The sequence below is a fragment of the Dermacentor albipictus genome, chromosome 3 (assembly GCF_038994185.2).
Source record: "Dermacentor albipictus isolate Rhodes 1998 colony chromosome 3, USDA_Dalb.pri_finalv2, whole genome shotgun sequence".
Taxonomy (NCBI): Eukaryota; Metazoa; Arthropoda; class Arachnida; order Ixodida; family Ixodidae; genus Dermacentor; species Dermacentor albipictus.
Genome location: NC_091823.1, coordinates 13962296 through 13975598, shown reverse-complemented (window position 1 = coordinate 13975598; position 13303 = coordinate 13962296). Strand labels below are relative to the sequence as shown.

Below are 13303 nucleotides of genomic sequence, written 5' to 3'. Positions count from 1 at the left end.
TCGGCTATCAACATTTTTCTTTTGCATGCTAAGTGTTGGGTGCCCACTGACTTCCGCAAGTGCGTGCAAGGAAGGTCGCTCCAGGTGCTGAGCCATAGAAAGCATACCCTACATTTCTGCGTCCCTAAGTTCGCGGCTACGTGAGTCACTGCGCTCTTCCAATGGCGACGACTCGAGCGGACATGACAACCAAGGGCACCGCAGCAGGTCCTCACGGGAGACGGACGGACCAGCGGCGCGCAGACAGATTACGTCATCGGACAACTCGTGAATGTGGAGCATTATGCAACACCACCGCCCAAGGGACGCTGCTCAATATCAGTTGCAAAGGCTGCCTCCGCGTGCGTCTCCGCTATTACAGGACGACGAAATATGGTTCGTCGGCGGGAAGAAATGGGGGGAGAGTGCAGGGGAAGGAGGTGGGGGTACGAATAATAGCGACCCACTCGGCTTCATACTCTTCCGCAGAAATTGTTTACTTCAAGGACTCCGGAGGGGGTAGGTAGCGCGTTTCCTTCACCCCCCCCCCCTTTTCTTTTTCACCTTTTATTCGCTTCACCTGCAAGGGCGGCGCGCTTGCTTTTTTGTTTGTTTATTCATCGGTCCGTCTTCTCCCGGGCCTTGAACGCGCATCGATGAAGGAGAAGAAAGCTGACACTGGCTCGCGTGCGCTACGAAAATATTTGCGAGATGCTTCTGCTTCTGGGACGGACGAAAAAAAAAAAAAATATATGGGCACACTCCTCTCCTGGCTGTTTTCCAGCAACGGCAAAGTAGAGGAAAGGTAGGCCGCTGGTTCTGGACCCACGGCTCCGCCAAGAAACGACCAAGTTGACCGCGCCCGCTTCAGTGCCACCGCCAGTTTATTCAAGGACGCGCCGCCGGTGTTTCCCGAAGCAACGGCCTTGCGGTGTCCCGATACTGGATCGGTCACACCGAAAGCATATATCACGGCAAATCACAACATTTCGTGTGACGCACTTCCAGGAGCACCTAGTCGAGACAAAAATGCAGCGCCACCTATATATATATATATATATATATATATATATATATATATATATATATATATATATATATATATATATATATATATATATATATATATATATATATATATATGTTGAGATGATAGAATTTATTGATAGGAAAGACAGAGAGGTCGATCTGAGCAAGTGCGCTGTAGTCTGCTACTCTGCATATATATATATATATATATATATATATATATATATATATATATATATATATATATATATATATATATATATATATATATATATATATATATATATATATATATTGCCTCCGCGGCACTTGAAGCCGCATTGTGCGCACACATGGGGGCCCACGTTTCCGGAGCCGAGCGTGACGTGGCGAAAGCACGCGGTCAAGGGGCGCTGCTCGCTTGCTGCAGTCGCCGCTTGGCGGAGGCTGTCGGCCCGTTTGAGTGACGCTGCTCAGAGTGCAATTAAGGCTTTACTTTTGTATAAGGACGAATCGCTAGGAGTCAGGCATCGCAACATCGCCGTGGAAGGTGGGGGTATTCTGCACGTGTCGCGAGTGCAGCGTTCGCACACTTTCTGAAGCGTGCGCTGTCTGCACTAGGACGCAACGAGGAGCAGGAGGAGGAGACCACAAGCAAGAAGACGAAAAGCAGGGCGGTCAACCAGACGACCAGCCCGTTTACTACCCTACACTGTAGGAGCAAGGTAAATGCGGAATAGAAAGAGGAAAAGAGGGAGTGAGCGAGAAGTGTTCGTCGATGTCGGACAGTCTTGCTACGGAAGTACAAAATCAAGAAAGGGGCTGACAGATGGAACAGCACACTGTGGTATAAAGGTTATAAACAGGGATAAAGTGCCTCAGAAATTTTTTAAGGATGGCCAACGTTTCCATAGGATGACTTATCTTCGTCAAAGGCGAAAAAGGCCGCCTTTGACGAAGATATAGGTCCTCCTATCGAAACGTTGGCCAGCCTTTCTGAGGCACCTTATCCCTGTTTATAAACTTTATACCACAGCACAAAAGTGCAGAATGTCTATAAGATAGCCTGCTGACTTATAGCCTTAGACATTTTGTCAACCATTGTCCGTAGATTTTCTGCAAATAACATTCGCTAGAGGAAGTCTAACGAACAACACAGAACAAAAATAGGCCTAGTAGCTTCTGTCCATAGGTAGTCAGTATATTTTTCTTGTCAGCGTAACCAGCATATAAGAACAAGCAGACTGACTCAGTCTATTAATCTCTCTTAATATAACCAGCACAAATGCAGACACAGAACACATAAAAACCCACAAGGACAAGGGCTTCTTGTGCTCTGTCTGATTTTGCGCTGGATAATCAATATGGAATACAAACTAGCTAGCCCGGTCTCACACCTTTATTGATCTCCCGACTTCTCAAACTTACTGTTACAAGGAAAGACAGGAATCCTAACCAAAGAATGTTGTGATCATGCACTTTATTCAAGAACAGATAAGAAAGGTGGGGAAAGGGACAAAAAAAGTTCACCGGCGATTATACCATACGGCAATACAGCCTTTACCCGCGTTCCGCAAAAGTCTTTACGGTCCGCTCCGCTCGGACGGTGCGGCGGGCGATTTTCACGTTTTAAAGCGAAAGCTTTACTGGTCGCGAACTTGATTTCGCCGTGGCGGTGCTCCGAGAAGGCACATGACGTCACAACGCACGGCTCGCCACGGATATTTCCCTCTCTCTCTCGCTCCCTGGTTACTACTGCGCATGCGCCCCTAGTAGCACCGAGCCACAGGTGTTCCGCCGTTGCGCAGCGCCGCGCCTTTCAACCGCCGCCGTTTGGCATGATGTCACGCCGCGTTCCTCGTCGTTGCGCTCGCGTCCGCTCGCTTGCCAACTGCGTCGCATGCCTGATAACATGTCGGAGGATTGAAAAGGAGAGCTCGCGTACGCCGCAACCACAGTTGAGGCGGCGGTATGGACGGCGACAATTCTGATAAGCAGGAGGAGACCTTGAATCGACATCGGAACGAGATGAAGAGGAAACGAATCGCCCAGGGAACAGACGAACAGCGCGCCGAATGACTGGCTAAACGCCGCAACATAGCTAGACAACCAGACTAACGTGGACTTGCAATCAAGATTAACCAAGGCTAACCATGCTATGCCTTAGCTTTCGTTACATATATCCTGGCATAGCCGAGCTAAGCCACTGCCAATTTTTTAGTTATATGTTTAGCGTAGCGAAGATGACCTTTCGTAGTTGCAGAGCCCCCTGGCCAAATTCAGGGTAATGAAAGAAAACAAAAACACCCATTGACCACTTTTATGACGTAAAACAAATATATATAACTTGTTTGTCCATGAAGTATCTAGACGTGCGCTTGCAATGGGTTGCCGGTTCATTTTATCCAGTGGAAAATAAAGCGCCGTCTTGGGGAATGCCACGTGATAGCCAGCGAGCTTGCTTTTGCATCCAATCCGAACCTTTTTGAGGCCAACGTTAGCCAACGCGCTGCGCAGCACGCTCCGCTCAGGCCGCTTGTAAGTGGACCGTGTCTGACACTCCGCTAGCCCGCTTGCGGCTAAGCGGAGGGCGCGTGCGCATTGGACAAGAACACCACATGTTACGTTGACGCCGCCAACTACGACTTCACGAACTCCAAGGCAGTAGCCACAGTTCTGGACAACACACTCCAAGAATTTACCAGCGCCTCCATACGCTGCCGCAACATTACCGAGGCCGAAGAAACAGACATTGCGCTCGCTCTTGCCCACGGCTACAGGCATAGACAATCGCTCACAGTTCTGACAAACTCCCAGGCGGCTTGCCGCAACTACCTACAAGGGCGCATCAGCCAACCTGCCCACGGTATCATCCTGAGAGCGACATACACTGGCGAGCGTACTAACACATTCTTATGAGGCATGCCGTATTGGGGGACTCCGGATTAATTTTGACCACCTGAGCTCCTTTAACATGCATGCACCTAAATTTTAGCGCACGAGCGTTTTTGCATTTCGCTACCATCGAGAGGCAGCCGCCGCGGCCGGGATCGAAGCCGCTACACGAGCTTAAAAGCGCAACGACGTGGCCACTGAGCTACCGCGGCGGGTGCCACATGCACGGAGTAAAAGTTATTTTGTTCATTTAAGGCAGCATTTCGCAGCATTTGGAACAGCGCTAGACCACGGGACAACGAAATACAACTCAGGGGCGCAGATAAAAAGAAAAGTTATGAGGTTTTACGTGCCAAAACCACGATTTGATTATGAGGCACGCCGTAGTGGGTGGCTCCGGAATAATTTGGACCACCAGGGGTTCTTTAACGCAGACCGACATCTTAGTACACGGGTGTTTTCGCATTTCGCCCCCATCGATATGCGGTCTCCGTGGCCGGGATATAGAAAGACATTGGTACAGAAAGACTGTTATGATTGCGGGTTCAATCCCATCGCTCGTGATCCGTTGTCAAGATTGGAGTCGGGCATGAATTAGAAGGTAGCTAGCCCATGCCGTCGTTCAACTTATCCACGCTGAGGACGTTGATGAAGGGAAGGACTGCTTCTCATCGCGAACGAGGAATATGGGTTTATTTACAGTATTTATATAAGTCTAACATGACTGTTTGAGAAAGTACATCAGTCTAACATGACTGCTTGAGAGAGAGTGTCCTGAGCAGCTGCACTACAGCGGTTTTTAAACACTCGGTCCTCTCCCGATACCCAGGTGACGGAAACGGCCGTCTAAGCACCGTAGGCGAGTTGACCAGGCACCGTAGGGGAGAACGAGGCCCCGTGGGGCATTTATTCCCCGAACTGCAGCGCGCTCGCCGGCCGCCCATTGTCTGGCGTCTTGGTCGGCGCGTGGGAAGGGGTGTCAGTAGACGTTCCCGCCGCTCAGTAACAATAGTTGGTCCGCCGAGCCCATTTAGTTACAATGGCGACTTCGTCAAACTCGGCTCCAACGACGGAGAGTCGAGGACGCACGTATTGTTCATACACAGTCGACTTAGTCACGCCGTGGCTAGAGGTGTGCGGCGACGCTCCTGGAATGTTGCCGCCATAGTCGCAACTGGGTGGCAAACCTTGCACTGCAGCTAGCCGTTCTTAACAAGACAGAATGAAATATAAAGGGTGCCCGTTTATGTTCGGCACAGTGGTGTTATGAAAAATGTTGGCGCGTATACCTTATTGTAGCTCAAAGCTACAAAGTAAGTCCACGTGCATTTCCTCCGAAAGAAGGTTTCGCAGTTCAAGAAATATTCCTTTAATTCTGAAAAGCAAATCCGGCACCACTAGCTTTACAAACCGAGTAAGACAAGGAGGCTATGCGCGAGGGCGAACCAGTATACAACTCGAAGTGCGGAAACCATCTATTAACAAAATTAGTTCTGGGGTAAACCGCAAGGTGGAGGTAGATTTACTAAATAGAATAACGAGTGAGTAATACGAAAAAAAGTAAATGGGTTGCGAGAACACTCAGCTATCTGTACAGAAAAAACGTTGACTCACAATGGAGGAAAGGAGCTAGGAAGCTTACCAGCAAGTAAGTGACCGGTATGGTAAGCAACACGGCAACAAAGAACTTCAAACACAAAGTCAGAGACTGGGAAAATATTGATACGTGCTTATTGCATGTTTCTTGTGGGCGATGCACGTGGCCGCCCCGACGAAGACGACGAACTCTCTCTGGCTCTCGAGCTATCGGCTGAACTAGCCAGCGCTGCAGTTATCCTTTGTAAGTATACTTTGTAAATAGTCTCCAGTTCTTAATCATTCGTTCGCCTAACAATATCATGGGTGGCGGCAATGGAAAAGAAACCTGCTGTAGCTACCTAAGAGGAAGGAATGAAAACAGAGAAGAAACGAATTATGATAACTCAAAGGGAAGCTCCCTACTTTTCGAAGCGAGATCAGGATGCCTTAGAACGCGTAGTTATAAAGCGAGGTACACCAAAGAAGCAGCAGCATGTGTTTGCTGCGGTAAAACTATGGAAACGATGGAACATGTTTTAATCACGGAGGCCTCATTTTCATGGGGCGAAATGCGAAAACACCAGTGTACTTAGATTTACGTTAAAGAACCCCAAGTGATCCAAATTTCCGGAGTCCCCCAGACGGTGTGCCTCAATCAGATCGTGGTTTTGGCATGTAAACACCATAATTTTAACATGCTTTATTAGAATGTGAAGATATCTTCCCAGCTGTCGCTTTACGCTCAACTGGCCTTCTTGAAGCCCTTCGGTTCAGGGATAGCAGGGGGTAATTAAACATGTCCCCAATAGAGATTATAGTAAGAGTCGATTGGAGGTTTGGTGGCAGAAAAGTAGGGAGATCAAAAACAAGGGAGGCGTACAAAAACAAAGTTCCAAATAGTGTTTCAGAAATTTTGATGCTTGCGATTATTTGTGTATGATTAACTCTTACCGTACCGCGCCAATTGCGCATCGTTAGCCCTCTAACGATGGTTTGAAACGCCGCTTTCGACATCTTCCGCGCCACTCACGGGCACTCTGTCATAGCCCGTGAAAGAGAACTATATTTTTGTTCTCGAAGCAGTTCGCTCTTTCCCCGCCAGTCGTTAATTTTTTTAACGCACTCCGAAGTTTCGCGATCGTCAGAGTAGAAAGCAAAAATGACCGCCTCCGGGAGCGGCGCGCGCGCTTCGAAAGATCGCAGATCTCGCGATTCCGCTGTGCCTGCTGCTTATTTATCCGATGGATCGAACAGCAGAGTCTAAGGATGCTGCCTTCTGGTCGGGGTTGGACTCCGAGAGCGACGACGACGCAAACCAGCCCGGAACATTGGCGGCCGCAGCCCGGCAAGCCTAAATATGGTGCTTGCACTTAAATTTTTGTAGTGGTACACCTGTTCAATGAAAAAAAAATTGATTTTTTTTCAGAGATGGTGCCTATTAGACGGCAGTGCATTGTACATCTCTCTTAATTTTTGTTACACTTTTTTCTTAGTAGATACAAATGTGTCTTTACAAACTTTGTTCAATTTTACCCCGTAATCTTGATTCTGTCAATTTATACCTTTTTTATGACATGCATCTCGCTAACAAAACTTTTATGCGTGAAAAACGCATTCATTCTGCTTTTTGTGGTAGGGAAGGAGTTAACACTGTGGTAGGGAAAGAGTTAAGTAGAGTAAGAACAAGAGCTTGGTGGTGCAATCTACCACCCCGTTTCAAAAAGGGACGCTCATAGCTTCCACCCAGCATCCATCCAGAAAGTTGGCATCCACCAATTATGGGAGCCAGCGTTTCCTTTCATGAACCTGCTGTCACCTTGCGAGCTTTTGGAACGCTAACTTCAGTGTCCAATATATTTTGTTCAAGGTTCTGGAAGCAGACAAAGTTCCAAGGTACAAGATCATGGGACGTAACCAAGTGAAAACACATGCAGTTGCCAGCGGCATCCAATCACAAGCAGAAACCTTGTACGGAAGAGGCTCTTTTCACGCACGTGATTGCGTGTCGGTCATCTTTAATTTGTACTTCACAACATTAACACCGATGCGCGCTTCGTGCATCTCTATTTTTTCATAAGGAAGTTCATACACATGGCTATATTGACACAGACGGCACATACGCGTATTTGACGATTACACAATGTAAGAGTACAAAGAACGACGACAGACATGGTTAACAAGCGCGATACGTGAGTATGAAGATGACAGCGCACAGCCCTGAGCTTAAATAGACACTAAAGGTAAATACTAAGTCAATTTGACTCTCGTACAGATTATTCCTTCAAAACTCTCCCTGTATTTTTGCAGCAGAGAAAGATTGATTATGGCTAGAGAAGATGAAGGCCAATCTCGCCTTATTGAATTTCGCGCCACGACCGCGGCGCCGTAGATGTCCACTGTGGCGTCACATGTTTCAAGGGCATTTGGGTTCTCTTCGCACGAGAAAAGTCCGCAAAAGATGTAAGGCTAAGTGCCTTGTTTGTTTTCGAACACGATGCAATCATGGTGTTATCAAACACTTGGCTAGTCTAGGTCAGATGGGAAAATTTCTGAAGATCGCGAATAGCTGGTTCGGGAATCGTAAAATAGCGGCGACACCTGCTTTTCATTTTTACGTCACTCGTGGAACGCTGAAATCCCGTTCACGGCAGGGCGGACATACGTATTTGCAGCTCCAGAAGCGTAAATTTCAAGTATATATTCACATAATACTTCTCTTTAGTGTCCCTTTAAGCTGACCAGAGGTGGCACGTATAGCAGCGTTGTATGTAACAGCTCTGTATCGAGTTTGGCGTAGACCCCTCATAATAACAGGAACGGGACACGTGAGAAACAACAGAAAAGGTACAATACATGTATACAACAATGTCACCCGTGCAAAATTGCACAGGGGCCATCCCAAAATTGGCACTTGTCATTAAAGCTAAAGAGCCTGACAGGGTGCAGTCATGCAGTAGCTACAAAGTTACGAGGCATTACACGCTACCAGAAGTTCAAGCTCATCGTGCTATTCAGCGCGCTAACTATTGGCATAGGTTTAGTGACTGAGCCACGACAGTGAGGATTTACTGGCGGTCTCGCTAACATCGATCAAGAGTGCTTCGACACTTGTTTGCTCGAAATGCGTTTACTGTTAAAGACTAGCGCCGCCTGTATGTGTAGGCACTCTACATGAGGCCACTAGGCGTGCCAACTGGCTCTCAGCTAGCTTTGCGTCCTGAGAATTTCAACATCGCAGGCACGTAAACAAAGCTTCGATGATGCATCACACATAATCACGGTTTCGATTGAAGCCCACGGCGACATTTCGCGAAATTTTGACCAGCACAGTGTTCAAGGGCGGAGAGGCGCGGTGAACTACGCATGCACTTTATAGTTGTCTAGACGCAGTGTTGCCACAGCGCCAGCAACGGCTTTGCCCACAATACGCAAGCACTAGGCGCGCACACGCTGTGGCGGCATCGACTGTGAGTGCTGTACAGAAGTCGCAACAGCCATGTTGGTATTTTGAGCCAATCAGCGAAGCCAAATTAGCCCCGTGGGCCAATCAGAGCTGACAAGATGGCGAGTTTGACAATATAACGGGATTTTATAGCATTCAAAGTACCACAAAGAATATTCAGTACCGCTCAATGTCCGAATGGCCATATCAGTCACAAGGATCTAGTTCTCTTTTAACGTGTCTAAAGTTTGATCGTGACTCGTCGTCGCGATGGCTGAGAAAATGTGGTCTTTCTCTTTCCTTCCCCATTACCTCCATTTTTGGTCCCGTTTCCACAAATGTAGGAATTATATCCCAGGCACGCGAGAACCACCAAGGGTTTGTGACTTTCATTCAACAGAAGTGCTGGCGCAACAAAACATACACACACAAAAAAGTAACAAGAGATAAAAAGCGCGCACGGAGCCCGCGCGTAGATCACCATGCCGAGCTCACACATCTACACATCAACGTTTCGTCAAGAGGTGTGACCATTCATAACTCGCGCTAACGTGCGGCGAAAAGCAACGTAAGAACGGTCTGAACGCGGTGGACGCTGTCCGCACAGTTCCGTCGGCGACTTGCACGCGGCGACCGCCTCAGAGGTAGTCGGACTTGACCTTGTACGCCCTCTTCCAAATGTCGCACAGGCACACCGTACTGTGGAACCTGAAGAAGATGGTCAGCGGCGCCGTCACGTGGGTGATGATGGTCCAGGCCCAGAAACCGTAGAAGGTCATCTGAACGGGGTTCGAGTCGGCGCGGCGAGTCTCCAAGGTGTTGATGGCCCACATGGAGAAGTTGCACACTATGAGGAACGTGACCATCTCGCGGCCGGGTTTGCGATTGGCCTGGTCGCTGCTGCTGACGTAGCGGCGCGACGCGTCCAGAATGAAGATGGTCTGCAGGGAACCCTGGATGAGGCAGGCGAGCGCCGTCAGCAGCGCCAGCATGGTGTTCTGGTCCAGCGTGAAGTGGCTGCCTATGATGCTGAACATGGTGTACAAGTACAGCCCGCTCTGGGCCACGATGAGGAGGATGCTGTCCAGGTCCGTGTTTCGCAGGCGGTTGTAACGCAGCTCGCGCACCTGGAACAGCGCCGTGGTCGTGGCCAGGGAGGCGAGGAAGTAGACAGCCAGCTCGGCGATGTGGGCCTCCATGACGGCCAGGTTCCGGTACTGCGGCTTGTTGATCAGCACGAAGAACAGGATGAGACTGATGATGGACAGCACGAGCACCAGGATTCCCGTGAAGAGGCCCTTGTTGGCCTTGGCGCAGTCCACCTGGTAGTAGTGCCGCTGGCGTGGTGTGTGCACGTGTATGGAGCTGTCCGGAGTGTTGGGCACGGGCTGCGTCGAGCCCACGTTCTTCCACATGATGTACAGGATGCCGGCGCTGATGAGGCTGTACTCGATGGTGCAGGGAAACAGGAACGGGCTCGCGTTCTGCACCAGCTCGCCCATGATGTTGGCGCGGCGGCAGTTGTGCGTATCGTGGTGCAATCCGTGCTCGCCGGTCGACCTCTCGATGCGGTGGTGGTCCTTGGAATGCGTCTCGTAGTGCACTGGGTTCAGGTGCTCCTCTTCCTCTTCGGACGCTGATTGCATGTGTGCGAAGAAACAAAGAATGACATAAACGAATGAACTGGCAGGTCCTGTGACGACGAGACAGCGCAGTATCAAGGCCAACAAAATCGAAACAGCGAAGGCGTTGACCATCGTAGGCGACACGAACGCTAACCAAGATACCAACACTGTTTAAAGGTACCAGAAACTCACTCTGTGCAGGTATCTACAGCTTCCGTGCCGAACGCGCGAAATATTCAGTCCGCTCACTGCTACAAGCATAATACTGGTGCGAGCTGTGTCCTCCACTGTCCAACGCCGACCACTTGGTCATCGGCCACAGAGCAAACTGTAGGTTTTACTGAGCTCAGTTTGGATTAGTGGCTATAAAGTTCTGTGTCAATTTAGCAATCAACGAGATCAACAACAATATGAACTTAATGCATGCGCACTGACCAGAGAATAAACTTAAGATTATCAGCCCGTGTGACATCATCTAAATGAGACGAAGAGAAATACTCCTTATTAAATGTTCTCACTCAGGTAGGGGCAACGTTCACATTTTCACAATTCTAACTTTTAATTCTGACCCTATTCTACATGGCAGTCACAAGCGTCGCAGGCACAGCACAATGAAAAGCAGCGCCGTCAGGGACACAACAGAAGGAAAAGCAGCATCTAGCTTGCGCATTACGCGTACGGTTGGGGGAAAAAGTTCAAGACCGTCCTAAAGCACTGTTCTTTCTGCGTCGCTGAATTTCGCCTGGTGTATACCGAGCATGCACAACGAGGAACTGGGTGATGCAATACGATTCCCGAACGAGGAAACATTGTTGGCCATTCTCAGTTGGAAGTTGCATGCACAGGCCTCTATGGTGAAACTAACCGTTTTCTCTGAGGGCGTGGTTCACTAACTTTTGTTCCTAACTGTGCGCCCCTGTTTAGACTGGTTTAGATCATTTAAAGCAGATATCACAGTTTCAACGAGGACCTTACACCTCTGGGAGTGACCAATTTCATTTCTGGGACTAAGGAACTGACAGTGGTAACCCGCGTGCATCATTTCGACAGCACACCACAGGGAAAGGTTGGCCACACAAAGACTATACCCCCCTGTCGGCACAGAACCTGGCAATCACTAATTTAGAGACAGTTAGCGCACAAGTCGCTAGAAAAAAAGATTTCGTTCGAAGCCAAAGCATTGATTGAGACAGCGAATTATTAGACAACTATACGAAGTAAGTTTAATCGTTTTATCATAAACATGCATAAACTGCTGTAAACATTCGCTTGCGAACTAAATTAACAAGCGCGTTGTCACACGCGCACAGTGCTCGTGCTTAAGAAAAGTGACCAGTTACATATACTGCATTATCGTCCGATATCACTAACCTCCCGATGCTGAAAAATTTGTAGTACATATTACTGCTAATCGTATACACAACTTTTGGAATATAGTGCTGCATTAACAGAGTACCAACATGGCTTTCGAAAAGGGTATTCAACAATAACCAAACTCATAACGGTAGTTCACCCATTCGCTTTATCTCTCGATTTTAACGGCCAAATAGGCATAATGCTTCTTCATTTTAATAAAGCTTTTGACAATGTCCCGCATGACAGACTAATTTTAAAGCTTAAAATCATAGGCATCCCTGAAATATTTATCATATGGATTTCCGCATACCTGGGGAACAGGCATCCGCACATTGACATTGGAGGACAACTTTCTGCCCGTCTGCCAGCCACGTCAGGGGTGCCACAGGGTAGTGTCCTAGGCCCCCTGCTCTTCTTGGCTTACATTGACGATATTGTAAAGGTAATAACTTCAGGTAGGCAAATTCGAGCGTTTACAGATGATTGCGTTTTGTTCGAATAAATATTTTGTCACACTTATCAAATTGATCTAAATCACAACCAGAATAAAACATTGAAGTAGTGCAAAGAATAGGGGATGGTTGTTAACAACGACAAAACTGTCTCTCTATTACACGTATAAAAATGCACACCTGCCTTTTGCTTACAAACTCGGTTCAACTTCGCTGAAGAAATGTTGATAATTATGAATAGCTAGGCGTTACATTAACAACTAACTTATCTGGATTATATACATGTTAATAACATTTGCTCACCTGCCTTTCGAAAGCTCTCCTTTATAAAGCTCAACTTAAAACTCAAACCACCCCAAGCAATGTTAAACTATTATGCTATTATTTGTTTATTCAGACCCAAATTAGAATATGCCAGTGCAGTATGATACCCACATACTGAACTAAACATTTAGTGCATCGAAAGAATACACATGAAAGCAGTCCGGCTTATTTATAACAAATGCCCACGATCTAACTCTTCATCGGAAATAATGAAAGCTAATGACATTCACCTTCTTAATGCGCATCGAAAACAGTTCGGAACTGACTTCCTTTCACTGCTTCGTAATCACCGTACCTATCCCCCTTACTAACCAGACCCACAAGGCATCATCAAGCTCCCTAACATCTTATTTTGCTAGAAAAGACACTTATATAGTTATTTTTACAGAACAGTGACACTGGAATTCGCTGCCACTGGAGATTCTTGCATGTAGAGATTTCGCTGCAAAACATTAGAATTACTTGATTAGTGATTACTGTTCTAATGTATTGTACTCTTGCTGGTGGGGCTGATGTTGCTGTTACCATTGACTGTGTTTCTTTCGCCCCACCTGCTTAGACCAAGATCTCAGTATGTATAAATAAATGAATAAATAAATAAATATTCTTACTTTCCGCGCACGGTTTCGAATTGTAACGAATTA

General features: G+C 47.6%; 1 protein-coding gene across 5 annotated transcripts in view; it reads right to left on the bottom strand.

The window, feature by feature from the left end:
* Positions 1-7426: 7426 nt before the first annotated feature.
* LOC139057245 (proton channel OtopLc-like) overlaps positions 7427-13303 on the bottom strand; it is a 107946-nt gene continuing 102069 nt past the window's right edge. For all 5 annotated transcript variants that reach the window (XM_070535113.1, XM_070535114.1, XM_070535115.1 and 2 more), the window contains one exon: positions 7427-10538. In XM_070535113.1, coding sequence (XP_070391214.1) covers positions 9541-10538 — 998 coding nt within the window. In that variant the 3' untranslated portion in view covers positions 7427-9540. The remainder of the gene's footprint in view (positions 10539-13303) is intronic.